Raw genomic sequence first — 24,847 nt, 5'->3', positions numbered from 1 at the left:
ATAATTTTTTTCAGCTAAATATTACAAAAAATCAAAGAAAACCTCACCCAGTTTGAAGACTGTAAAAACTTAAAAATATATCCGAGACGGCCCGCTGTATCTGGCAGCGTGAGCCAAAGGCAGGGCTTCTATTTTTTTCTTTTCTTTGTAACCCTCTAATTTGTTTTGCAGCATAAGACCTCGAACACAGTGCCTTACACAAAACAAAATTTGTTGACAGCGGCACTTTTGGCAGCAATTTTTTAAACAAAAACTCAATTTGCGTAGCCACGAAGTCATTGCCGGCCATGCCATGCCGAACTTCCGGCCGAACTACACACTATGGCGGCACTCATAGAGGCGTAGAGCGCTTCCGCCGAATCACGTTGACGCTAGCGCCAGATTCCACTCTAGGTAAGCTAGTGAGAAACTCTATGCCCGGCATGACCTCTCCCACCGGAAGCCGGTGGGGGCGTTGTTTCGACCGCGCCGGCGCCGGAGCTGAACGGGTGAGCTGCCTGAAGGTGCTAGGCCTACAATCGCGGCGGAAATTCGATGATCGCTTCTAATAAAAGTCCTGATGCTAACTCCTGTTGCGTTTCCGGAGTATATTATCGCTTCCTTTCCCGTGTGTGGAACTTTATTTTTGCCAACAGTGGCTTTCTGGGCAGCGGTTATCCCTGTATCTCTGGCTACGTGCACCCGTTTGTGAATGCGCCGGCGCCCAGCCGCCGCTCGCGGGGTCGCCCGCGTGAAGTGATGTCACGAATTTTTGACGAGCGCTGGCCGCGTCACTACTTTGGATTAATTGATTGATTATGCAGTGATTGATTGCCCTGCAGTGGGCGTAGATAGGCCGGTGATGATGATGATGATGATGATGATGATGATGCGGTTTAACGCGCCGACGCAGCACAGGCGATGAGGCGCGCCGTAGTGGAGGGCTCCGAAATAAATGGGACCACCTGGGGATATCGCCGAAATCTCGTACACACGGGCGTTTTAAAGACGATAGTCTTTCTAGGACTACTTAAACCCAGAAATTTCGGTCTGTCTGTCTGTCTGTCTGTCTGTCTGTCTGTCTGTCTGTCTGTCTGTCTGTGACTTGATTCAGCCACCCGGCCAAAGTAAAGCAATGCCTGCCCAATAGTCTTACATAGTCACAGCTAAATCTACCCGCCTAAGTCCGGTGTAATGTTCATGCTTGTCAACATTGTTGAAGAAGAACAAGACATTACGCAAATATAAGACAACAAATTAATACAGAAGTGATATTTGCAGTGTTCCTTTATAAAACATCATACATGCTTGACTTTGGCGAAACTAAATTCTTTATCAACTGCAGAAAAAAAATTCACTTCGCCGTCGCCCGCGCTACTATAGCTTCTGGCGCCATTTTAAGAAGTCAACCGGCAACAGTTACTAAAGGTTCCACTAGATAGGTTCCACGTTCTGCTTTCAACGCACGTGGAGTAGGGAAACGCGGTTCTATAAACGTTGAAGTAGGGCGCCTCGATTCGCGCGCGTCTTTGCCGTACGGCAGCGTTGGCATCGGGACACCCGGCTTGGAACAGTGGAACGCGGGAAATTAAAATGATTTAAGCAAGCCTTTGGTGTTTTTACCTTGGGAGGAGCTCGACGCAAGAGGAACAACATGAGAGGTGAGCGGGAAAGCGAAGGGAGGCATTTACTTTACAAAAGTCGGTGAAGACTATCGTCTTTTGACGACATTTGCAACGAAAGGAACAAATACGCGGCCAATTTTTTGCTTTGCGCCTCCACCAGAAAAGCGACCGCCGCGGCCGGGAAACGAACCCGCGACCTCGTGTTCAGCAGCGCAACGCCTTAGCCACTGAGCCACCGCGTCGCGTGCTTCTTTTGGCTACCTCGGGATGAAGTCACGCTGACGTCCTTTTCCTGAGCGCCGCTCCGCGTGCTGTTCGTCGGCGCGATAAATGAGATACAGTTAAATCATGTTATTCACGTCACAGGCGGGTAATATTTCAGCCAGGGTATTCTGTTGAGTAAGGGAAGCGAACTGTGCAATAATATCAACGCGGAAAACTGGTGTCAGTACCTCTTTAAACTTTCTCTTAGGACCACCTCTGAGCAAACCTCTATTTTTTTTTTTAGAATGCTTAAGGTAAGCCGGAGTACATGGTTTATTCATTAGAAGAAACGCTCACAAGAAGGCTGTAGGTACAGCCAGTAATTTTGTTTTTCTGTCACCAAAACAGGGAACAGCACTGTTGTTCACATAATTTCAAAATGTTGGTGCAAGATCTTGATTGCCACTCGTTTCTATTACGCGTGCGTTTTCATACAGCATGTGTAAAGAATCAAAAAGAAAATTAAACAACGGCAGTGGAAGTGCAGATTGTATAGACTACAAAAGCAGCGTTGAAAGGGGCAATGAAGGTAAAATTCACGTTCGACCCATTAAAAAGGCGGTTTTCTCCCGATAACAACACTAACAATTTTATCGCAAATTCCAAACACTCATATGAGATGCCCAAGAAAACGTACGCAGCAGTGACGAATCCCGAGAAACATTTCGCGACTTTTCTATGACGTAATATAATTTAGTTGACGTGATTGGGGGCCTAAAGGGGCCATGCAGACAAGGCCCAAGTTTGGTTCATTCGAAAGATTGCCTCGTTAGGACCATACTGACCCCACTTTTACGGGAACTTCGCTCAAATAAGCTACACAATTATGAAAAAAGGAAATGGCTATGCGACCCACTAGCTCGTTTCCCGCAACAGAACCTATGATGCCATATGCGACAGCTCTTTGATTGGCTAAGGCCGGGAAAAGTGAACGAAAATTGGGGAGGTCATAATCTTGTCAAACGAGCTTTTTGCCGAACGAGCCGAACGGGCTATTTGTGCTTATATTTAGGGCACATTCTGTTTATAGCAGTAAGAATAGTGGGTTAAACAGTGGAAGCTACGAAAGCACACTTAAGAATAGAGCTGCCGAGGCGTGTTGCGGTTGGTACTGCGCGCCATATGGTATTTTAGCTGCACAGCACTGCGGCGTCTTGGGCTTGTCTCAGACGATACTGGCTGATTGGCGTAAGCGAAGGTGTCTTACGTGACCGTACTTCTCGAGCGAACACCATGTTTGCCGAAAAGATTTTGTGCCTTAACAAAAACAAGCCAGTTGCAAATAGGGTCCAAAACAATAGCAGAAAACGGCCAGCCTTGGTATAAGGGCGCCATCTAGGCTGACTAACGGTAAAGAAGGCTCCCCAGCACATATGACATCATTGCAGACGTCACGAAAGCACACGATTTGGCGAAGAGTCAAAATTTTAATTGATTAATTTGTCAGCGAATAAAGCACCGTTTGTTGCTTTTGACAAGCTCTGGGGGCACCACAAAACACGAAATGTGTCGGATAAAACAGTTGTATTTTGTCTGCAATGCTGCATGGCCCATTTAAGCCATTGCCAAAAAATAAAGCTCACACTAATGCGGAAGCCTAGAAGGTAGCGAAGCTGTGCGCCACAGCAGCGTTTTTCCTCTTTTTCGTACCAGGGCGTTGTTTAAGCCTCGCCGCTGTACGAGGAACCACAGCTGGATGGTCTTTCTCTATCGCACACTGTTCTGCGCCGCACGTGGCCTTCCTTCGTGGCGCCCGCTTATCGTAGCGGCCTCATCGCCTTCCTCCGCGCACGGGTTCGGTCATGGAGGAAGAAAAAGTTAGGAAACGGCATGACGTCACGCTGCTAGCCTTCGCAAGCCCAGCTTTGTTGAAGCCGCTCCCTCCGCTGTTTCCCTTTCTCAAGCCGCCGAAGTCGGCCCAGCACGTGACCTCCATGGTCGGGTGGGCCGGCGGCGGCGGCGGTCTCCGACTCCGGCGCACCTCTCGTGTTTGGTTTGCGGTAGCTTTTCCCCATCCTTCCTGCATTTGTCTGCTCGGTGATCTCATGCCCGCGTGCGGGCAGGAGTGCCGCGTATGTGCGAAAGACCGAAGCCGTGGGAAAAAAAAAACAACATATAGCAGGCTTCGCGACAACGTAGTTTCGAGCAGACAAAATTAAAGAGCTCACGGCGCGGGCGCGGTGGGGTCACGTGGTGCAGTGACGCCTGGGCCGACTTCGATTTTACTTTTTATGTATAGGCTTCACGTTTCTCCGGTAGCGCCGTCTCCTTACTTTTTCTTCCTAATGGGTTCGGCGTACGTCTCTTTTCCCTCTTCTGCTATCTCTGCCCGTTATCGGACCGCTGCTTCGAGCCGGGCGCTTGCGGAAAGAGGCGTGGTTTGACCCCTAGCGCTCAAGGGCAAAACTGGTCACCCCGCGCGGACTGCCGAAGGTAGCGTACTGTAGCTTCCGCTACAAAACATGAGTGGGAGATTATAGTCGGGCCTTTAGTTCCGTTAGATAATTTTACTCGAATGCGAACGTGCAGTTTACACACTGCTAAAATTGCGTGCATTGCCTGCCCATACCGCGTTACTACTGCCCATATTACGTCACTATGATGTGATATTTGAAAACTTAAAATATTTCCCTCGTTTTTCGGTTAATGAACGTCTTTCGAGGCTGGAATGCATATGGGTGAGCCAGCAAAGTCTAGCTCTTTCAAATTTAGCAAGGAGATCTTCCCTTTAAAGAGATCTAAAGCCCCAACAACGTTTGGGTAAGCAGAAAGATCAGGCGTTTTGTGTACCTTTCTTAAGTTTGGTTCGACGATCAATTCTTGCTTGTTTGTTGCTCGCGAACTGAGCGGACATTTTATATATTTCTGAACGCAAGTAATTTTGCATATCTGCACCTCAATGGCTGCCAGTCGAGCGGCTCTATTTTGCCCTTTGACAGGCGCCGTGATGCCCTGGATGACATTGCTTTTGGAACACTCGCTTTCATTGTTTTTTGTACAGTGGGTTCCACTGTTAAAAGGTAACGGCGGGCGCGTGGATGCTGCGCTCCGCGAAGCGCCGGCGCCAAGAAGTGGCGAGAATCGGAGACAGCCAGCACATGCGCACTGACCGCATGAGGCGGGAAAAGCCGCTCTGTCGTCTGCTACGGCGCTCCGCTGCGCCGCTCAGCTTGCAATAGCTGAGGGATTTCGCACTCGAAGGATGTCAGCGGCCGGGCGAAGCACCGTAGCGGACGTCCGCCGTTTCCCTTTAACAGTGGACCGCACTGTACACTCTTAAATATCTGGTGCTTGAAGAATGCCAATGCAATAATCCGAAGATCAACCACAGATCATGTCGGTTATAACTGCTTTCTGTTTCACTGGGTTAAAATCATTGAGAATGCTCGAAAACGCATTTTTGCGAAGTGAGGACGATGCATAGCTTTACATATGACATAACACGACACCGTAATCAGCGTCTAGTTCCGGGCACTTATTAGGAGTGAAGAACCGCTGTATCTTATTCATATAAACCATCGTACAAGAGGTCTGCTAAATACCTCCGCGAAAAAGGAAACAGTTTGATTTTATAAATGAGGTTATTCAAAACAAAAAAACTATCATCCCTTCTAAAGAAAGTTTAGATACGCGTGAAAACTTCGTAATATCAAAACTGCGTCAAAAGTGCGTCAAAAAATTCCCTAGCAGTGCGTCCAAAGTTCGATGAAAGCGTGTCCAATAATTCGTCGAACATTCAAAGCCCCAATTTGAAAACGCAGAACGAACCATGGCGACGATCTCTCGCGCACTAAGCAAACGTGTCCAGGAACGCTGTAAATGTGTACCAATACGTGGTTTATGAAAGAAAGGTATACTATTATACTCCGGTATCGATGCTTGTATTGTCTTACCTAGACCGTTCCTTTTTCCGCGATTTTGTGAAACATTGTTTTGACACAATGAAGGCCCGCTTTCACACCAGCCCCGGGTGTCCAGAAATGTTATCAGTGTTTTAGGTCGAGAAAGCGGTCTATGATGGGCAATGCATTAATTTTTTGACGACACCATTTGTCCAATAAGAAAGCTTTCGCTTTAAAGATTTACGGCAACTGTGACCAAAATATATGGCCGACCTGAGGAAAACAAAGCCTTGAGTGTTTAGTCTGACATGTGGTTAGCAGCTCACATCCTTGGATCTACGTATACAACTCAGCTGTTTGCTTGATTGAACAGCTGTCCTAACCGCAACGTCACTTTTACCGAAGCATGATCGTCTAATTTTTCATACTAAAGTATTCTACGAGCGTCCAACACCGTTACATAGTGTGGCACGACGAATAAAACGTGGCTTTAAAGAAACAAACTTAAGTTAACGAACTCGTTCCTCGAGGCAGCTAGAGCCGATCGAATTCATTACTAGAAGGTGTACTGCTAAGAGCTCACTTTACTAATAACAATGATAGGACGTGTACTGACCCTTTATCAGGTTATTCAAACGGTAGGAAGTTCCGCCGCAACTTAGGGCTTAAGTTATTCAATGGCGCAATTTTTGAAAGGTTCAAAGAAGACAGGATGTCGTACCAGGCAGGTGCTTGGGGAAGGCCCAGATGGGAATGGCCACGATGTAAGCCAGTACGGAGGCGATCACAAACCCCAACCACCAGGCGCCGACCCACACCTTACTGAAGCGGTTGATCTTGATCCTTCAGCCAACAAACATAGGCATGATTAGAGACAAACCGTGGCTTATAGAATCACCAGTATGAACAATCTCAGGCCAGAATTTGAGTTATTCCCAAAGGGCCGATCTGGAAGCTAAAGATCCGGAATCGAACTGAAGTCAGATTTCATGCTCCTCAGAAGAGGGCTGTTCTAAATTCCGCAACGTCTACAGCAAGGAGTAACACACAGCGACGAATTTTAAATGTTTTCATGCAGAACACATTCCTCTTCGGCGGCACACCGAAGAGAGTAAGTAGGCTGCGTCTAATCTCACGGGAGCCGTGAGAATTACCTCCGGGAAATTCTCACGGCAGTTTCTTAAAAGGTGGCTGGTATAAAAATCACTGAATAATATTACCTCCAAACGTAACCTAACATAACCTAACCTCACCGAGCCTAACGTGACCTAACCGAACATGCCAGTACCTATTCAAATCCAGCCCAACTGCAACAAACCTAACCTCACCCAGCCCAACGACACAGAACACAACCTATGTTAATCCAACCCATTGTAGAAGCCGTGTGCGTCGATCTCTCGATTTAGCAATAACCAGAATAAAAAAAAGAAAAATCACGATGAGCGAACACTTCCAAAATTCCGAAAGCTTAAAAAAAATCCCGCCGTCTCCACGAAGTTAATGATGATGAGAGGGGCGAAGCTAAAATGCTTATCTGTAAAACCGTGAAACATTCGCCCACACATCATATGAAGACTCGACACGTCAAGCTTTCTACCGCTCCGTTGACAAGCCCGTCGACGACGTCGATGCTCGTGGTGATTATGTAGGGCTTGTTTGGGACGATGATAATCTCCATGTGTAAGTTGGCGAATTCGGTGTGTGGCATTTTGGTCACCTTGGCCGTCGCCTTCTGCAGAGCGTCTTGTGTCGCGTACCCGCGGTACGTGTCTTCAGCTCGCAGGCGACAAACGACAACCTCTTCTTCTTCCTCTCCTCCTTGTTGGGTAGCAACGAACGCGTTGAACGTTATGACCTCTTCGGCCAATCTTTGGTTGGCCAATCCCTAGGGGGATCCTGCCACAATCATCATCAATGTGCCGTGTACGGCCGGGACAGGGCCCGAGCAAGAGGAGCGTCGCCCCGAAAAGAAAATATCGTCAGCGGCGGACTCGAACCTGGGCCTTCGTTCAAAAACTGGTGCTATACCACAGCGTCACAGGAGCAGCTGCAGAAGAATAACTTTAGGGAATATTTATTCCAGAGAATGTTTGACTGGCGTGTTTAGCCAATCAGAGGCGACAGCCGTGATAAATTTCTGACGGTAATTCTCACGGTTGCCGGGATAATAGACACTACCAAGAGAGTAGTCGTAAGGAGATTCCAGGTTCGATATCGACGGACAGGGGAAGCAAAGATTTTTTTCAGAGCGTCAACCACTCATAATAAGGGCAAGGCAAAATTTGTAAAAAAAAAAAAAACGAAATACGTGGACACTGGCTGAAACAAAATGCAGGGTGCTATTGCGTGTGGTATAGCGCAATACTACCTGCCTTGCGCCAGGTCTTAAGACGCCTTCTAATCCCTATAAATGTACGGGATAGGGAGTACGCAAGGTGGTAAGTTTTCTTGTTTAAAGCTGACCTGATCATAGCTCCCGGATATGCAGTATGGTAGACTATCGATAAACGGAACTTGAAGGGACCACACGCCGCGGTGGCTCAGTGGCTAAGGCGTTGCGCTGCTGAGCACGAGGTCGCGGGTTCGATTCCCGGCCGCGGCGGCCGCTTTTCTGATGGAGGCGAAAAGCAAAAACGCCCGTGTGTACAAGATATCGGCGCACGTTAAAGATCCCCAGCTGGTCAAAATTAATCCGGAGCCCTCCACTACGGCGCGCCGCATCGCCTGCGTTGCGTCGGCGCGACAAACCCTACAATCAATCAACTTGAAGGGACCGAAAAAATTAGTTCCGATTAATAGGAGTTCCGTTTACTAAGATAGATGTGTTAAAGTGCAGATTTATGCGCGTACACACTCTTAATACCATTTCATGGAACTCTAAGCATTAGAAGGTGAATGTCGCTGATAGTTTTTCAGAAAGCAGGAACGCTAAAAGAGGTTTAGGCACAGCATCCACGAAGTTCATTTGGCAACAATGAGTCGCTGTGCACTACAAATCCTTGCACTGTAAACTACAAGTCCTTGCAACTACAACTTCACGTAGGCTGGAGGCCTCAACTTCGCGAGTGCTTACGCGCCACAGGATTTAGAACAGGGCAACGCGGTAATGAAGCGCGAATAGCCCGACGATGGGACGAACGAGGTGGCAGGAGCTGAGCCCTGTAACCTGGGTGTCTTAAATCGAGACCGAATAACTGGAACGGGAGCTGCGATGTTGCATTGGTTGCGCTAACACGGCTGACCACTAACGAGACGAGGCCTACGAGGCCAACGAGGCTAAAAAAAACATGGAGGAAAAAAAAACGAAACAGCCTTAACTGTGAAAAGCTGAATCCCATAATTGTTTTCAGAAGAAGTTCCATTTCTGGTCCCGTTTACACGGTGACGCGAAAGGTCCGATTACCGAGTTTTTTTTTTACGTTGTCTGGATACAAAACCAACCAACTTACAGGCTACTGCTCCGTTCGTTTAAGCGACAATTCCGTTTAAGCGATTTCCGTTTCTCGAGATTCCGCTATACTATACGCGCTTGGGTGTACTACCCGCCAAGAACTTGGAGCATCTGCTAGGGGGGAACAACGGCGTGATGACTTTTGTGATGACTCTTCGCATGATGACTCTTCGCCCTAGCTGCGGTCAACGAGAACTTTTAAGCCCGGTTATTCGTAATGTTTTGTCCCATCCCTAACAAACGTTTCAAAATGTAAGATGCGTGCTCTGCCGAAACCGTTCGATATGGAGATCGTGACAGCTATGACTTGAAACGCTAAGTTCATGGTACACAGAATTGTGTACGGTGCAAGTAGGTTCAACAGAGCCGCCCCGCTGGGCCCGGCCTAGTCCGGTAGCGGACACAGCAAATCGTGGTTTGAAAGCGGCCGCCTAGCCGTGTATCGCATTGCAGACAGCGGTACGGTGCCGTTCGGTCGGTACTCGCGCATCCCTACAATCTTGCCGCAGACTGCACGTACGAGACCAGACAGTCGTAGGCGAGTAGCCTCGAAACGTTAATGCTTTCCCCATTCACCCTCACTTGTCTCCGTATAAAGCTCTATTCATTATTTCTACCCAAGACGTTTACTTGAGTATCCGGTACTTTTCGCGAGATAACTCAGTGCCCACCGCCACGACGTTGTCGGTGTGCCGACAGAAAAACGGTGTAGGCGCCGCACTCACTCGTTGGGTGGCTTCAGGACGTCGGTGTAGATAGAGAGGAAGTATCCTCCCGAGATGAAGCCCACTGCCGGTCCCAGGATGGCCATGGCGAAGTACGCGCCCAGATAGACGGGCGACTTCTTGGTGGGCACGTTGTCGTCCAGGTAGGCGACGCCCAGCGTATAGAAGGGGGATGCCCCGCAGCCGTGCAGAAAGTTGCCCAGCATGAACAGGTAGCGGTAGTCGGCCAGCGTGCTCCCTCCGCCGGCGCACAGCGTGTCGTAGTCGAGCCTGTTGGGGCAGGTGTCGCGCACGTCGAAGCGGCTGTCGTAGCTCTCGGCCAGGAAGTGGGGCAGGGCGAAGACCGCCGACCCCGTGGCCATGACGAGCGTGCCGACGGCGATGATGCGCGGCTTGTGCTTCGTGCCGCCCAGGTAGGCGACGGGCGTGCTGAAGAGCAGCGAGCCCACGTTGTACATGCTAATGATGGTGCCCGACTGGATGCTACGCAGCTGAAAGCGGCGCTCGACCGTGGGCAGCACCACGTTCACGTAGCCGTTCACTGCCAGGCCCTGCAGGAAGGAGGCGGTGCACAGTGCCAGCAGCGCGCACGGAGGCGTCCGCAAGGGCTGCAGGCAGGCCGGCTGCAGCATTCCCCAGCCGCAGGCTTCGTTCTCCTCTTCAGCAGCACCAGGCGTTGAAGGGGCGGCGAGAACGGCAGGTCCCTCGTAGCCTTGTGTAGCCCGTTCAGGTGTTCCCGCTGCCGAGGGCCCCAAAGGTACGGGTACGTCTGGTGCCCCGTAATCGATCCCCATCACGTTGTCGCCGCCAGGACTTCGCGGGGCGGAAGCGGGCCTGTTGAGGCATGCGATATGCGCTCTGTTATAACTGCTTCTTCATGCAGGGATTAATTAAGTCGTAAGTAACCGTGACTTGTGATTTGGGTGGCGAGAAATAGCGAGGAATAGCGAGAAATAGCGAGGAATAGCGAGAAAAAAGACAAGCTCTACCCTAACATCGGAACCAGCTTGCTAAGGCAGGCATCAGCGCGAAGACCAGGTACTCCCTTGGAGGGCCCTTTTAGAAGCGAAAATACTGTTACATAAAGGTTGTTAGCGCCGCAAAAGTGAACATGACTTACGGAAGACGCCGCGACATGTCTGCAGCAGTACGTAGGCAAGACTTCTTCTCTTTCCCAGCCCGGGTGATTCTGCGTGGTCACGAGCTTTGCGTGAGCGCAGGTATCGTGTTCTCACGTGTGTGAAGACGAAGTGCACTAGCCAGTAGGCACGTCTTTTTTCTCGACTGTCGCCGTTCTCAGCAGCTAGACAACTGCGTTTGAAGGACCCAATTGAGCGTTTGGGGTTGGCTTTTTCTATTCCACTTCTATTATCTATTGGCGCAAAAAATTGGGGGTTTGCAAAAAGGAATATATAAAATTGCATTCAAGATTTTTTTTTTCTTCGTCTGGTCACTTGAATTACTGAAGGGTGCTAATTAATGGGTAATTCGGGTTTTATTCATAACTAAGTTTCCTTTTACGGCTTCTTTACGGAAATAAATTAGTATTTTGAGCTCCTCACGTATTTTAACAACCGTTTTAGCCCTGGCCAATGCCCCCTTGTGCATAGGTGCCAAAAACTTTGAGGAAATCATCATCATCATCACTACCATCATCATCGTCGTCGTCATCATCATCATCATCATCATCTTTATACAGGGATTCTGCGTGCTTTCGCACTCAGCTCAGCCACTGAACTGCGAGACCTTCTGCCTCTTCATTACCAGCAACATTCTCCGTCGCTACAACCGCCTTGGATGTACCCGCGTCCACAAATTACTGCTGGAGTGCCAGGCATTACTCGCAAAAAGGATATCGCCACACCTGCTTAAAGGGGTCCTGAAATACCTTCCGCCGATGTATGGTTGTACATGTAACCAAATAAAGCAATGTATTAGCAATCTCCTCCCGCAAGAATTTTGTTAAAGCGATGAGTATTAGCTGAGAAATCGTAAATCAAAAACCGCGCATTATCGTCGCTCCGCGTTTCCTCCTCCTTTCAACTTACTCTCCGCTGTTGACGGCGCGAGGCCTTCCCTCCCATGATGCTGCGCTCCTCGGCGGTGACGTACTTCCGCTATTGCGCTGCTCAGAGTGCCGTCTGCTACGGGCAAGCTTTGTCGACACCATAAATCCCGCACTCTGCTCAAGGCTGGAAAAGCGAACGAAAAATCTTGCCGCAGGTGTGCGGCGGCCTGGCGGCCTGGCCTTGCCCTTTTGCGGTGTACGTTGCTATCGGCGGCGAACTCGCAGCCGCACGGCGAGGATCGTGCGCTCGTTCTCTTTGATGCACCGCGCACTGTTTATCCAAACAGTGCCGCATTAGATGTGGCCCCGCTGGTGCCGGGTCTTATTTTGCGGCGGTGGTAATTGCTGCCGGCGGCTTGTGAAAAAGACATTTTAAACCGATACAGAACCCGTGCACAAAACGCTTCAATCGTGTGACCAGTTCAGCTTGGGGTGACGCGTGGTGGAGAGCGGCAACGTTGGCAAAACATGCTCCGTCGCGGCTATGAGCTTTCTAGCGCTGGAGCGAGCGCAATTTCTTTGACAATCTCAACATCTGTTGCCTTGGCAACAAGGCACAAACCACTCTAGAAGTCTGTTACGGTTCCGTGATGCCGGTTCAGCTCGGGGCCCCACCTTTCGACATGTGGGCACTGCAGGCGTACCACTCACTCCCATTAGGAAGTGCGAAATGCGTTTGGCATTACAGGAGGCGATGGTATGTGTGTGTGTTGTGGACGCCTTTGTTCGCGATGAAATGCGACGTTGTGCTTCTGCGGGTGGATAGTGCTTCCCATGGTCTGGATTATCTTTCTCGAGCGACGTACGACTCAACCTCGCATGGGGTATGTGCAGTGTGCGTGGCTAAAAGCCATCTCGGCTTGTGCGCCAGAGTTAAGTGACTTGCTGTTCGTCCTCGCAAACCGCGCGCGAGGTGAGTGCGGAATTTACGAGGGGCAGGAGGAGGCAACCCATCGTCTGTCAATCGCAGTTCAGACTTGCAACGCATGTTGTGACGTTGTGTTCGTGCGATACGCATCTCTGGATTGTTTTGAAGTTGAATAAAATGTGTGCGTCAAACCCGGGCATTCGGCTCAGGGCGTTCTCTGCGATTGCACGAAAGAAGTGCCACGGGGCTTCAACGCTTTCTTTATGGAACGTACTCAGGTAAGAGAATATCCATGTCATGTTATGGCCGTGTTGCATTCAGTACAAACGGTTAAGCGTTTGTTTACACTTGTTTCGTTTGTCGTAAAATGTCCAAGCACTCCGGCACTACGCTGGCAGATTAGCCGGCGAGCCGACGCTGAGCAGACGACTCATCTCTTTGCCGGAAGTGCGTGAAAATGTCGCCCAATAGCAGGATGTCTAGCTCATGACAAACATCTGGGAATCGATGACGTAGACATGTGAAGATGGCGGCGTCCAAAAACACGAAGGGAAGGGTGAGAAAAAAGCGACAAACTTTGCAACAAAATTGTGAGCTTTCTGCTGCGCGTAAAAGAGCAATACTTGGCACAGATGACGTTGACGACCCTATCTAACGATTGCGCTAGTTCATTTAGTGAGCTCAAAACGCCTTTCAGGGCCCCTTTAAAGTTCTTCGCCTTGGAACGGATCTTTCAAAAATACAGGGCCCACACCCATCTATACACGGGTGGATCTGTGACAGCCAGCTCATCGGCTATAAGAATCTGGTTTCCGTCCTCCTGTACCGCCTACAGCGCAACGCCTAGCCACAGGACGACGTCCATGGTCACCGAACTTGCCGCTCTGCGGGCTGCTTTCGCCTACATCATCGAGCAGCCAGCACGTCAGTGGGCACTATTCACGGATTTTCGGGCGGCCCTTCAATGTTTAAAATCGTACGCGAAAGATCAGCTTGCTTTCGACATCCATGCATTGCACTTACAAGCTCTAAATGCACACCATCATGTAGAGCTTCAGTGGATTCCTGCCCCCTGCCGTATAACTGGGAACGTCTAGGCGGACACTGCGTTATCGATAGCGCATGATCTGATCGGGCCAGTGATACCGATACGTTCTCCAGAAAAGATGGTTCTGCCCTAACGTCCAAGGCTGCCTGAAGATTTCAGCGATCTATGTGGGCTGTTGCGCCGCAACATTACGCGCCGCTTCACTCCATAGACCCACACGGGACCTTTAGGATGCCTGATGAACTTTCCAAGCATGACGAAGCGGTTCTTCACCACGTGCGGCTGAATGTCGCTTACACAAGTTATTTTCGATTCAAGATGAAACAGGCCGCTTCCCCCTTCTGCACTCTCTGTAACGTGCGCGAGAACTTGAACCACGTATTATGTGAGTGTACGCGGCATAGAGCAGCTAGAACGTCCCTTTTAGTGTCCTTGGGTCGTCAGATTTCTAGAGGACAAACTCTGTGACGTTCTAGGCCCTTGGTCGAACGCTAAACGAGCATCTCGAGCGACAAAAGCTCTATTGTCTTTCCTGCGAAGCACAGGACTTGATCAAACTCTTTAAACAGGACTCGCTTAACGAACGCGTCATCTTCATCACAGTCATTATCATCATCTGTTCATTGATTTCATTTTTTCATACATCTGGTGTAGCAAGCTACGCGCCTTGGCCAGGCTAACCTCACCAGTATCATTAAAGACTATTCTCTCTCTCTCTCGAATCTTGCGTAACGCCAGGGATTGTGACTTCACGTGTGTGAAGACGTACTGCACTTGCCCGAAGGCAAGCCTCCGTCTCTTTCTCAGCCCGAGGGATTTTGCGTGCTCGCGAGCCTTGCGGGGCACGAGGGATCGTTCCCTTGCATGTGTGAAGACGATGTATAGGGATTTTAAATTTCCGCAACCGCCGCCCTCTGAGTGCTCAATTATTTTTATGTTTTAAACAATTGTGTAATTTAAAAAAAGTAAATTTTATAAGCAGCCTATAAGCTTCCTAAGCAATGAACGTCGGCTCAGGCTCACTGACAAGTGTGAGAATCGGGGCAATGATAAATAACACAGTGTCTATACGAGGCGTCTTTTCTTTTTCGAAATGAGCCAGATCGAGAAACCGAAACTAAGTCGGATAAAACTGCAGTGACAAGAATAACTCGCTCACATTCCCATTAAAAAGGGATCGCAAGAAAATAGTTTAGATAACGCCCTGAAAACGCGTGCGCAAATCGCAGTTCGTATCGAAACTGAGTCAGATCCCGCTGTTTCAGGCACCAAAATGAGCCAAATCCATTTGCCCAACGAAAGTTTGCTTTTGGCGTGACTGTTAAGACTCTTTCGTGGGTGTTTTCGGAAGTTTTTTTTTTTTTTGCTTTTTTGGAGCTGGCTTAATAAGAATTCAGACGGCAATTACGAGACCCGCGAAGGATCTGTCCCCAGATGTTAACGACGAAGTGAACGGAAGAAGTGAAGGAAATGAAACTGAGAGATGTGAATCAAGGATTTCATTTCGTCTCACCTGTCCCTACGCAATAGCTCTGATTATATTTTTTTACTCCCATATTTAACATTTTAGTGCTGAACTAAATAGCCGCCGCGCACAAGCCCTAGCAAATCCCCCCTCCCCCGAGAGTACGAACCACAGCATTGAGGTGAAAAAGATATGAGAAGCCGTCTTGTGAAGCGTTTTGGAAATTCATGGAAAAGCAATGAAGATCTTGCTTACTTAGTGAGTGTCTTCAGGCGTGCCCATGAAAATTATCTTAGGAAAGAATTCTACAAGACCTTCTAATGGTGCCAAGAGGACTCACCTGCTCTCATGTGTAGTTCTCCGGTTCTTGAAGCCCTGTTGCTAATTTCAATGCCTTTTCCACCAAAACGCAATCGCACCATGGTTGAAAGTCAATTTATATAACGTTTTTGTAGTAATGCCGCATCGGCTAAAGTTTTCTATTCAATATGAACCAAATCAAAGTTTATAACCCCAATGTTGCCCAAATTCAGGGTATAATTTCTTGTGGCCATAAAGTTCCCCTAGCTGACATGTAAAATCTCTCGTATAATAGCTTTGACGGCATTGCATTTAAGTCAAGTAACAAACTTCAGCTTGTTTCTCAAATTTGCGTTAGGTGAATCTGGCTCATTTAGACAAAAAACGCCTCATATACCGTCCGACGGCACTCCAGCTCAGTGCTACACTCACTGCTAGAGTTGCGTGCGACAACATTGGGGCGTGTAATGCTGGATGCAGGACACAGCGTCTGCTCCTGTGGTGTAGAGGTTCAGACATACCATCCTAGCTGTTAAGAAGGGTGGTTCGAGTACGGCTCTTGCCTCCTTTGTTGCTTTTTAAAGCTTACGTGTTAGTTGTATTTATCATGGTTTAGGTTAGTTTTCGGTGTTTTAAAGATTTTTTTGGTTTGTTGAGTTATCTTAGGTTAGTTCACGTAACGTTACGTTAACAGAAGCCGAAGCGATGTCAGGCGTGCCATTTTTTCATCGAAACGCCGGTGGACGTCGATTTAATCGAGTGCTTATTCTACCGTCAGACGGCACTCAAGAGGCAGCCAACAGATAATAAGGAAGAAACTCTGTCAACAAGACTTTCTGTTCATAATACCACAAAAATTCATCATCACTTCCTAAAGACAGTTAACTGAATCGTGAAAGCTCTCTCACCTCAAGACGGCGTCAAAAGTGCATCAATCCCTTTGCTAAAACTGCGTCCAACCTTCACTCAAACTACGTCAAATGGATCGCCAATCTTCAAAGATCCAAATCCCACTCGTACACTCCCCAGCCTAATTTTTTAAGTGCGAATGCACTTCTTAAGCGAGCCTGAATCGTCCGCCGCCATAGTCCGCATAGCAACAGCTGCGGGTGCGCGCGCTCCTCGTCTTCCCTAGCAACGGGGGGAGATGGGCGCGCGCTGCCTGGCCGCGTCCCCATGGCTCATTCTTGTTGTTGTTCCTGCTGACAAGGCACATACCCACGTGGGGGATTGGCCAGGAATCGGGCGTGAGAAGGGCTAATGCACCCGCTTAAAGGAGTACTGACATGAAATTTCAAAGCTGAGATTCGCTCTAGCAATCAAGTACAACGACAACACAAATAGGTGTCTGTGAATAAATGCATCTTTCTTTCTTTGTAGTTGTGTGTGTGTGTGTGATCTCTCTTTCGCGAACATTACGGAACCGCGCAAATTCAACTCGTGCATTCGCACTTTCACATTCTTCCCCTCGGGGAAATGCGGGGAAATTTTTGCCCAGCCATGGCCCACGTACAAGCATCCACAGGAGGTGTTCGTCCAGTCTGTGCTCGATCCTTTAAATATCAAAATATTATCTGCACGAACATTTAACAAACGTTCGACTACGTTTGACGTCATCGTTCCCTGTAAGAAAGTTTTCGCTTTGAAACCCGAACAAAATACAAACGGAAAGAAATTATAGACTTACATTGGTTAAGAGCGAACTAGGTCTAGGCGTATAAGCTGGATAGTTCGAATGAAGGAAAAAGGTCACAGTAGGTGTTTCTCACTCGCACGGTTCCGTCGCACCGGACTTCCCGAGAGCACTGTCCGGTTAATGTAGCGCACTCTGCGCTCTTATCGCCGAGTAGCAAACGCAGCCCTCTTGCGCGTCCCTGTCCTCTACCGAAGTTCGACAAGACGACTTACGGAGCAGGGACGGAGTAAGGCTTTTCGCTGTGGAGGACATCTTGGAAATGACCCGGGTCTGGGCACCTCCGAACATCAGCATTCCGGTCCCACTCCACAGCGCATCTCTTCTACGCGTTCCTCTGCCGTCAGCACTGGCAGCTTCCGAATGGTCGGCGCCCAGCGCGAGATCATGCTCGCATGTCGAGCTCTCAGCGCCGTAGTTGGTGATTACGATACTGATAACCATAGTGTATTGTAGCTTGAGCTACACTGGCCGAGGTTGAGCCGTTTCGCATAGCTCCTGGACAGCCGTGCGGCGCATGCGCGAGAAGCAGTGACGTCACATGGCGCAGAGAACGTCGTTCGCTACCCGGCGTCTCTCACACACCCCCCGCGCCCAGCGTCTTCACCGACCTCTGTCCCACACGTGGCGGCCAGGTCCACTTGATGATCATGCGAGGGGTGGCCGGGTGTGGAACCGATGGCTAGTGCGTCGCACCAATACCGGCGTGCGCCTGTGGAACCAGCTTAGCTCTGGGGCGACTGGTGACGCTGCGACGGAGCCACTTGACAAATATACATGTGTCACATAATGCGTATACCGTGTGTGTTTCATTGAACCAGCAGCAAGCATGATAACCAAGCTAGTCCTAGGCAAGCAAGAAAGCTAAGAATAACCAGCTGAAGCTTAGCTCACGCTACGTATATCCTGACATAGCCGAGCTAAGCCACTGCTAATTTTGGTTACCTCAATGGTCGAAATACAGATGTCATTTCCATTGTTTGGCATAGTCTTATGAGGGGGGATTCGTCTGTGCTAAATAACTGATCGTGCTTTGATATAAACACGAAGACCGCCAAATGAAATTTCGCTGTGTTTAAAATCCCAATTACCCAAAATGTATCTTTCCTTTACTAATTCAAATGACCTGTATCAGAAAGGTGAGCTCGAATGCAATTATATCTACCCCTATTTGAGCGCTCTAAATTGCAGTTGCCCCAATAGATAAGTCGAACGGACAGGGCCAACCCCATACACTCAAATGGCTCCTTCAAAACCAGCTGTCTGAGTGCCGAGAAGTAGTTTCAACGACATTGGCGCCGCGTGAATTGTGTTGCCTGCTACTTCCTTGCCTTTTCGTCGTCTTCTTTTTCTGATTTTTCTACCTGTGACGGGCATTTCTTGGTGTTGCTATTTGTTCTCATGTCTCAAGCTTTCGCTGCGGAATACTTAATTGGAATTTCTACCTACACCGCGTTATCTGCACTGTGCGACTTTTGTCAGGAGGAGGAGACAATTGACCACTTCCTGCTGTCTTCCCGGTGGTTCTAATCCCTGCATGGAGGTTTCCTCCGGCGTCTGGGTCTTTCCTTGTCCGCTCCTAATACAACTCGCTGCCCAGCGCGAACGCCTCGCAACCACAAGAACGGGACGCCACATCCTGGAGATCCTCGGCTATGGTCCCCAAGTCACGGGAAGACGCCTTTCCAACCTCCCCGACACGATCCGAGCCAATATTCACGTCAGTCCTATCCCTAAGAATATGCACCCTGACCACAACCAAGAACGCCGTCAAGCCCGGGCCAAGTTCCTAGTGGAGCCATATGGGGACGACTCCCGCGCCCGCTACGTCGATGCGGCCGAGTACGGCAACGGCCGTTACGTGATGGTTGCGATCAACGCCTGCACAGGCCAAGCTACCCAAGCCGCCAGCGCATGCTGCAACAACGCCACTGCGGCCGAAGAGTTGGCTATCGCCCTCGCCATGACCGAACCGGACTGCGACACTATCCTCAGTGATTCACAACAAGCCCTCCGCAACTTCGCAAGAGGACGCATCAACCACCAAGCCGCCCGCATTATAGAGCGAACAGCAATCTCGCCAGGCCCACGCCAGGAATTAAGCTGGATCCCCGCCCATGCGGGAGATTGTTCACCGTATGCACCGAACCACAATAAGACGGCCCACAGGGAAGCGCACGCTCTCACCCACCGCGCCCCCACCGCAAGTGCCCGTCCGGAGTGGAAATGGTGGACGGCGACTGAAGACTCACCAGGTGGATACGGAGAAATTCTCACTAACATGAGGGCTGCTCGCCAGCTATACCCCTCACCCCACAAATCTCTAAGCAGGGAAGAAGCAGTACATCTACGACGCCTCCAAAATGCGTCAGTGCTCACACCGGCGCTCCTCCATCACATGTACCCCGACGATTATCCCAGCGCACAGTGCAGCATCTGCAAACAAGGTACGGCCAATCGCTGGCATATCCTATGGGACTGTGCAGCCATACAAAACAGCGTCAGCTTCACAGAATACCCCGCAGATCTCCAAATCGCCATCGCCTCAAACAAGTCGGATCAAGAGTGGGCCATCCAGCAGGTTCTCAAGGCGCTCGAAAGGCACGGACTCCGCAAAGGGGTCCCTGTCGAGTAGGGCTGCCCAAGAGGATGCAACGCACGGCCACGTTGAGGTCGGCCCGTCAACCGGGCTATACGTACTGCAGGATTTACTCAATAAAGTCCTTTCCATCCATGGGGCATCGCGGCTCGGTGTTTGTCGCCGGGATGTTTGACGCACACTTCACTATTTTATGACCGAAACAGGTCTTTTACTCTGTTTTGTGAGCAAGAGCTCTTTTATCACTATTTTTTGTTCATTCATAGCCGTTTAAATTGCTGGATAGCAGCCTGGGGAAACACATGTCAGTGTCATATTTCTTCAACACAACATATTAAAAATCAAGCCATTCTCTGTATCACCAGGAGCCACCCTCATTCTAACACCCAAGACTCATTGCACTATTGTAACGTGTTATCGTCTTAAAAGTTGTTTCAATGTAATTGAAGCGTAATATTTTTTAAGCCCTATCAACGCTGCATAACCACAACAACACAGGGTTTGCATCAAACAGAAACTTTTTAAAACCAGGTTTTCAAACTAATTACGGCAAAATGACGAACTTTCTGTGCAATATCAATTGGGAATAGTTTACCTCCTGCTGTGAAATAATTATCAGCGTGTCGTCGTTTCAACCGTCCTTAAAAGACTCTTTTGTATTGTTCATTGGTCTTTCGTCAGTTTTTCCGTATTCATTCTTAATGAGTATTACATATGCCGATCTTTTTTTGTCACTGGAGAACACCTTGCTGTTTTAAGTACATACTTGAAATGAATTACTCCGTTTTAATTTTTTGGAGCGTCTAATACTGTTGCACTGCTGCTGCCAATGTTGATTGCAATTATTACATCTGTATTAACTCAGCAGAAGTCCTTGTACAGTCACTGACTTTGAGACCCTTGTCTGTAGTGTTTTGATTATGTATTTCTCTAGCCCACCTCAATAAACTTGTCTGATTGATTGATTGATTGATTGATTGATTGATTGATTGATTGATTGATTGATTGATTGATTGATTGATTGACTGACTGATTGATTGATTGATTGATTGATTGATTGACCACTCCGCACATGTAGGGAAGTACTTGCCCCCGTGCCTTTGCAGACGCTCCGTTACGTTGCAACAGCCGAGCCGCATGCGGAGCAGCAAGCAGCGGACGCCCTTGCCGATGCGCGCAGGTAGCGGCCAGGCCGGTGGTCAGGGTACATCGTCTACACCATGCGGGTCAGGATGGTGTGGGTCTCGTCAGAGGCGGTGACGTCTCAGGAAACTGGCGTGCTTATTTGGTGGGCCGCCCGGGCCAGGGCGCCGGCATCCTCGTTGCCCCAGATGCCACAGTGGCCTTGGAGCCAGGGAAGACGCAGATCACAGCCTCGGGAGGCCACCGTGTGCAGCCTGGCCGCACGGGAGCGCTCCGGGTAGCCGCTGCTGTTGGTGGGCTGGTCGGGTAGCCTGGAGTCCGTGAGGATGACTGCCCCGGGGTGGCCCTGGAGCCCCCTCTCTAGGAGGAGGTCGGCCGCCAGGCGCAGTCCGGCCAGCTCCGCCCAGGTGGAGAAGGTGGAGAAGGGCAGGCGGCAGCTCCGGCTGGCTCCCAGCTCAAGCACCACGCACGCAGCCACCGCCTCGCCCGTGCTGTGCTTGGAGGAGCCGTCCGCGAAAAGATGCAGGTATCTCTCAACTCGTCCTGCCACAGGTCGGCCGCATCATGGCGGATGGCCTGGGGCGGTGTGGTTTGCTTGTTGCAGACCTTGGGGAGGGTCGTGGTGATGCGCAGGGCCTCCCTGGTGTCTTGTGATGGCGGCTCCTGGCGGGGTACGTTTGGCCTCTCGATACCATTCTCTAAGATAGACTGCAGCGTTTCAGTCATGAAGAATAGTCCAGTAGGGAGTCAGCCATTAAGTGGTGCCGCCTGAAGCCGCCCTGCTGCTCTCAGAAGACGCCGCGCCGGTCCGCGATCCACTTAACGGCGTCCGATGGCCTATGGCGCCGTAGTGAAAGAGTTAAGACGGGCCAGGACTCCACTCTCCGTGTCCTTCCCGCTATGCGACGTAAGGGACACCGGCAGGTAGGATTCGGGCTTCGAAGGAGGGTTGACTACTTGGAGAATCGGTGAAATGAGTCCCACTATCTGGGGTGGCGGGAGTACACTCGTCTGCGAGACCCGATTGAGCAGCCGCAGAAGTTTCATTCATCTAATAAGCTAGGAAGTACGGTCAATCTCAAATTGCAAACAAACGTGTTTAGTTTCGTGTACTCCTTGGAATGCGCCCACTTTCGCCAGAAATCCTTCTCGACCAAATGGGTTGGCAGTGAATGTTTTGTAAAGTTCTCTAGAAGCTTGACCTGAAATTTTGTTGAAACGTTTTGTTCCCGTGCAGAGAATAGCCGATTGGCAGTGCATTCTTCTGGAGAATGTTGCCTCCTCCCCCCCCCCTCCCTTCCCCATGCTGAAATAGCATTTCCATGAAGTGCAATGTACTACTGCTTCACGTGGAAGCAAAAGTTTTAGAGCTTTCTTTGATCCTTTGACAAGAGCGTCATTAGGTACCAAAAATCTCTTGTGGCAAGTGAACGCACTTTACCTGGGCACTTTTTATAGCCTCACCCTACACTGGATAACACGCCAGCGGCTGGATGTTTGCATCTGCTACACAAACCTTCAGGAGCCAGTGAATCTTGGACGAAGGTCAAACCACGCTCTTTTTTCGTCTGCGGTCTTTGCCCTGTGCTCTATCTTAGCGGTTTGAAACCAAATATGAGACACGCACAGCGTTCTACTTGACAAATTATCTCTAGACGGCGGTTAACAGTCACTAGTCGTACGATGGCACCACGGTTTTAAACTCGTTTGTGTGCTTCGGGACGGGCCTGATTCTGGCAAGAGATAAAGCTGTTAACTTTAAAAGGGTAGAAACAAGCAGCATTTCCAAGCAACGTTGTCCTTGCGGAACCTCGCCGCTTGTGGGCAGTTGCCTGGAAAGCTTTGCAGAAGACGTCTGCGGCTCGTAGCCAGCATTCACAGTTTGACGGCACGATATAGAACAAAAACGCCTAGAGGTGTACAGTTTTACTGGTCAACGACTAAAAGAAACACCTCTTGCACCTAACGAATATGTCTGCTAAAACTAACGTCTCTTTGTTGGTCGCAATGATTCTGCTCGCGGCGGAAATCGGACGGGCACAACTGCCGACGCCGGGCTACCAACGATGCCGGATGTTTTGCGGCATCTCTGAAAACGTGCGAAGGTGAGTTCAACCTGTCAAACACCTGTTATACTCCGAAAAATGCATATAGGGCGATTCTGCAGCCATGCCAAACATGACACCGTCATGTATTAATGAACGTTCGTTTTAAATAGTGCGAAGTTCTTATAATGCCAGCTTCGGACAAGAAGACACCACTCGTCCTAAAATATTACTGGCTACGTCTATTGATTAACCACTTAGTGCTACGGGTTCAGCTTAAGGACACCATCATTGTTATTTGTTATTTACACTGTTATTTACACTGCCCTCTTCACCGGCGCTTTCTAGTAGGTGCGGCCGCTTTAAATTTATAAATAATGCCGATTCCACCACTCCACTAGGATTCCCAGAGTGTGGCATTTTTACTGCTGTTGTTGTTTGTAAAAGTTTATCTTGGCGAAAACTGGGATTGTGGGTGGCCTGCCTGGTTCGGAAAGCCGCGCGCCGTGGCAGCTGCTAGTTCTAGAGGAACAACGTTACCTGCGTCTCTGGCAGGAAGCAGGTCAGGTCGAACTTTAATTATTCAATTTTTTAGCGTGTAGCCATCTGTACGGATTATCACTTTAGCTTGTTTCTCGACTACTGAGATCGTTTGGCAGTAAAGTGGAAAATATATTTAATTTAATTAATAACCCATGATAGATTGTGAGTTTAGGGTGTAAACGCTCGCGACACATAGAGACAAGAGGTTCGTTCCAATATGCTTGTTTTCCCGCACAGGCAGTGCTGCTACCGCTACAACATCTGCTGCTCTATTCACGATCGAGCCTCCCTCCAACCGTTCGTGAATCCGCAAGAAAGTTTCGGTGGGGCCCCACCAGATCCCCGATCCCTCGTTGGGCCGCCCCTGCTGTAACAAGGGAACGTCAAAGCTGTAACGAAATAAAAGACCACGGAGTGCCATTGAATGCTAAAACATTTGTTTATAATGAGCATTTAGATAACTTGCAGCGGGTGACACCTGACCCCCATCTCTGGCCCCGCCTTTACTTATAGCCCTGACCTGGTGCCGTGTAGGTACTTCATGTATTGTATATGAAGCGCACGACAAAGCTTCTCACTTCACGTACTTCTCAAGACCGAAGTGACTTTGTGCTCACAAGTGGTTGTGTGTTGTATTGGAGATTTGAAAAGCACTGACGAAAAGGATGAATAAACTCCCTTGAACAAACGGTATTGCCGTTTGCGGCGTTTCTTAAATCGGCGACGTACTTCAGATTTGGTACCACCGGGCACTGGCCACTGTCGAATCTGGAGAGACATGGGTCCCATGTACCTTCAGCCTGGAGTTCTTCTGTGTGATCTCCCACTGGTGTGGGTTGGGGCAAGAAAAGGAGGGGAGGAACGGTGAGTTACGTATTCCCGTGTTATGTCATAGAAGGCCGTGTTCGAGGAGCAGCGGGCGCATGTGGAGCGGGCTTTGTGGGGAAAAGTGATGGTCCCGAATAGGTGAGGAGTAAGTTAGGGACACTTCATGGTGGGAGAGGCGGTAATGGTGCACAATGTTATGATACCGTGGTGTGATAGGCTGTAGTGCCAGGTCAATGCCCATACCTTCTTCAGAGAATGATGCCAACTGTGTAATGCACATTACTTAAACTTTTAATTTCGCGCCTGGCCGTCATACAATACTGACGAGCTACCACGCATCGAGGAAATGACGTACGAAATA

At 49.4% G+C, this 24,847-nt stretch overlaps 1 protein-coding gene across 1 annotated transcript in view; it reads right to left on the bottom strand.

Moving 5' to 3' along the window:
• Positions 1-10,680, bottom strand: part of LOC144139679 (solute carrier organic anion transporter family member 4A1-like) — a 34,448-nt gene extending 23,768 nt beyond the window's left edge. The window contains exons 1-2 of the mRNA XM_077671969.1: positions 9,887-10,680; positions 6,432-6,553 (exon numbers count right to left, since the gene is read on the bottom strand). Coding sequence (XP_077528095.1) covers positions 6,432-6,553; positions 9,887-10,680 — 916 coding nt within the window. The remainder of the gene's footprint in view (positions 1-6,431; positions 6,554-9,886) is intronic.
• Positions 10,681-24,847: the final 14,167 nt, after the last annotated feature.

Source organism: Haemaphysalis longicornis, unplaced genomic scaffold, assembly GCF_048455015.1.
Source record: "Haemaphysalis longicornis isolate Haplotype H1 unplaced genomic scaffold, Haemaphysalis longicornis Haplotype H1 scaffold_5, whole genome shotgun sequence".
NCBI classification, from domain to species: Eukaryota; Metazoa; Arthropoda; class Arachnida; order Ixodida; family Ixodidae; genus Haemaphysalis; species Haemaphysalis longicornis.
This window is presented reverse-complemented; position numbering and strand designations above follow the sequence as displayed.